At 52.1% G+C, this 3,388-nt stretch overlaps 1 protein-coding gene across 1 annotated transcript; it reads left to right on the plus strand.

The window, feature by feature from the left end:
* Positions 1-780: 780 nt before the first annotated feature.
* On the plus strand, positions 781-2,511 carry LOC123403941 (serine/threonine/tyrosine-protein kinase HT1-like). Its single transcript, XM_045097847.1, has one exon. It carries the CDS (start codon positions 1,298-1,300, stop codon positions 2,492-2,494), a length of 1,197 nt encoding a protein of 398 aa, XP_044953782.1. The 5' UTR covers positions 781-1,297; the 3' UTR covers positions 2,495-2,511.
* The last annotated feature ends 877 nt before the right edge of the window (positions 2,512-3,388 follow it).

The raw sequence follows: 3,388 nt of genomic DNA on the forward strand, positions 1-3,388 counted from the left end.
TCCTTAATTAATGAAAATGGCTTTTTGCCTTGTTTGAAAAGAAAAGGCTGTTGCAGACGCAACTATGCAAAAGAAAACTAAGCATAGATGTGCTGAAAAGAAGAAAAAAGGCGAAAAAGTGAAAGAGTCGATGAACAGTCCTACTTGAAAGAAATGACGCATTTTGTGAGCTAATAGGAATGGGTCAGTATCTACCTAAATATTAGTTTGCTAATGAAAGCCCAATTTTCCTTAAAATTGGCTAAGCGAGGGCATTTATCTCGCGACGAGTGTTGATTGAAAAACAGCATTCTGGTTGAACAAAGTTTGAAACAAAATTGTGTGAAGAATAGTCGCGATTAATAAGAAAATACTACAACCTCTGTTCATTAATATACGAGGTTTTTAGACTTATGATCGTCTAACTAAATTCTGCATATATCTTATCTGTCTAACTAAATTCTTATTATTTCGCTGTTTGGCATGGCGAATATTTTAATATGAAGGTGTGTCTAGAATATATCTAAATGTTGACATAGTTATTATACATCTAAATGACTAACCACGCATAAAAAAATCATACGAATCTTCACGTAAAATCAACGGTATAGGACGTAGATATGCAATATTTATCTCATCTTTAGATGTGTTTTAGCAAAACCGTTTAACATTTCGAGGATAGAACTTTCAGTTGTAAAATAAGTTAATCACAACAAACCCGACCTAACTTCTCGGCGGAATCTTCCAGTTCTTTGGTTCAAAAAGAAAAAAAAAAAACCTCCATCTCGAACTACCCCTGTGCATAGCTTTCCTCCTGAAACTTTAACCTGTGATGGATGCCCTTGCTAACGAGTACTTGAAGCAAGTTGTTGAGGATAGCTGGGTGGACTTAACTTCCTCGATCCATCAGCTAGATTCATCACGAGACATCCTTGAATCGCCCCCTCTTTTATCGTGTCCTCATCGATCTCCATCGCTCGAAAGCGACGACTAAATCTCCCGAATAATCCACTATCTTGTCTGCCCATGCATCCATATCGCCATGAACAACCCATGACTCCCTGAGCAGAGCACAAATCAAGATCAAGAAACAGTAACCAAGAGCCATGCGTACATCTCCTTCTCAGCTAGAGTACGTCCCACGAGGCGCAGCATGCATACGGGCAATGGCGCATCGGAGGTAAGCGCGTCGTGTCTCCATAAATCGTCGCTTCCCGCGCCCGCGGCGGCCAGCCATATGCATCGGCTCTCCATGCTTGGATCGCATAAGCAAGTCCGTGCGTGCTTCCGCATCAGTTCTTGGTCGCTCCACTGATCGATGGCTTCTTGCTTCCGGGCGCGTCGGCAACCGGCAGCACCAGTGCCGCCGCCGCCGCCACTGATTCCATACGGATCTCCGTACTCGGAGATGGAGGGGGCGATGGAGAATAAGAGGTGGGACAGCCTCGACTCGTGGTCGATGCTGCTTGACGCGGGAGGCGGCGCGGACCAGCAGGCGAGCGCGTCGGTGCCGGCGCAGAGGGAGGAGTGGATGGCGGACCTGTCGCAGCTCTTCGTCGGGAACAAGTTCGCATCGGGGTCCAACAGCCGCATCTATCGCGGCATCTACCGGCAGCGCGCGGTGGCCGTCAAGATGGTGCGCCTCCCGGAGAGCGACGAGGACCGGCGGCGCGCGCTGGAGGAGCAGTTCAACTCGGAGGTGTCCTTCCTCTCGCGGCTCCGCCACCCCAACGTGGTGCAGTTCGTCGCCGCGTGCAAGCGGCCGCCGGTGTACAGCATCATCACCGAGTACATGTCGCAGGGCACGCTCCGCATGTACCTCCACAAGAAGGACCCCTACTCGCTCTCGACGGAGACCGTGCTCCGCCTCGCGCTCGACGTCGCCCGCGGCATGGAGTACCTCCACGCGCAGGGCGTCATCCACCGCGACCTCAAGTCGCACAACTTGCTGCTCAACGACGAGATGCGCGTAAAGGTCGCCGACTTCGGCACCTCATGCCTAGAGTCGCACAGCTCACGCGCCGGCGCCGGCGCCGGCGCCGGCACCGGAGCGGGAGCCGGAGGCGGTGGCAGTGGCGAAGGTAGGGGTACCAACATGGGCACGTACAGGTGGATGGCGCCGGAGATGGTCCGTGACAAGCCGTGCACCCGCAAGGTGGATGTGTACAGCTTCGGCATCGTGCTGTGGGAGCTCACCACATGTCTCGTGCCGTTCCAGGGCATGACCCCCGTCCAGGCCGCATACGCCGCCTGCGAGAAGAACGCTCGGCCGCCGTTGTCGCCGACGTGCCCGCCGGCGCTCAACAACCTCATCAAGATGTGCTGGGCCGCCAACCCGGCCAGGCGGCCTGAGTTCAGCTACGTCGTGTCCGTGCTGGAGAACTACGATCACTGCCTCCGGGAAGGGCTCCCGCTGGTTACGCCGCCGTCGCCGGTGTCCTCGTTTCTCAACATCTTCAAGCTCGGCTCCTGCATAAGCACCACCAAACTCCCCTCCATGCCCGTCCACGTCTAATCTTATCGCTTCAAATTTATTTGTTCCTATCGAACTAATTTGCAGTCTGATTCTAGAACGATCAGTGCACATAAGCAGTCGATTCTCCCCAAGATAACATCGTCATATTCTTCCTCCCGCCTCCCATCGAGCCACCCGGCACACCTCTGAGCTACGCCCGTCGCTTCGGCGGCACCCCACCCGCATCATCGACACAATGCGTGTGCTATGCAGAGATCACCGCGGCGAGCCACGTCGTCGTCCTCGTCTCCAGCAGGCTATCTATGTGCGAAACAAATCAACTAACACGAAAAATTGTTTCAGTTTCTCTTGAAATAGGCTTTCGCCCTGTTTTATCACTGAACAAATACACCGTCTAACGAACAAGATCGTTAGATAACTCTCACGCATAGACGATCCCAAGATAGTTGGATGACTCAGAACGTAAACGACTATGCTATCAATTGAAAATACAAAAAGATCTAAAAATAACTTCATGCTACGTCCTAATACACCTAAATGTCTCAAGGACGAAGAACAACGCTAAGCATCGCCTGTGCCAAATCACACGAGACAAAGATTTTCATCCGAAACCCAAACACCAAGAGGAACACCACACCAACGTCTTCAAGAAGAAAGCGGTGCCCGCAAGCGTTGTCGTTGTCGGCCACAAAGCATGGAGCTTTCGGTCAGCACCTCCCTCGTGCCACCACAAAGGTCTCCAGGGCAAGCACGACGAGGTCAGAATTCCAGTCGGATTAGGGTGTCGCCGCTGCCATAGACCAAAAGCGTGCCCTAGACATCCGTGTTCCACCACTTGCCGCCCACACAACCAAAGGGAAATCCACCATTGTTGAGGGAGTCCTGGAATAAGCGGTCCTCGGGCCACCAGCCTATTTCTTGTAAGCTGAACAG

This window comes from Hordeum vulgare, chromosome 6H (assembly GCF_904849725.1).
Source record: "Hordeum vulgare subsp. vulgare chromosome 6H, MorexV3_pseudomolecules_assembly, whole genome shotgun sequence".
Classification (NCBI taxonomy): Eukaryota; Viridiplantae; Streptophyta; class Magnoliopsida; order Poales; family Poaceae; genus Hordeum; species Hordeum vulgare.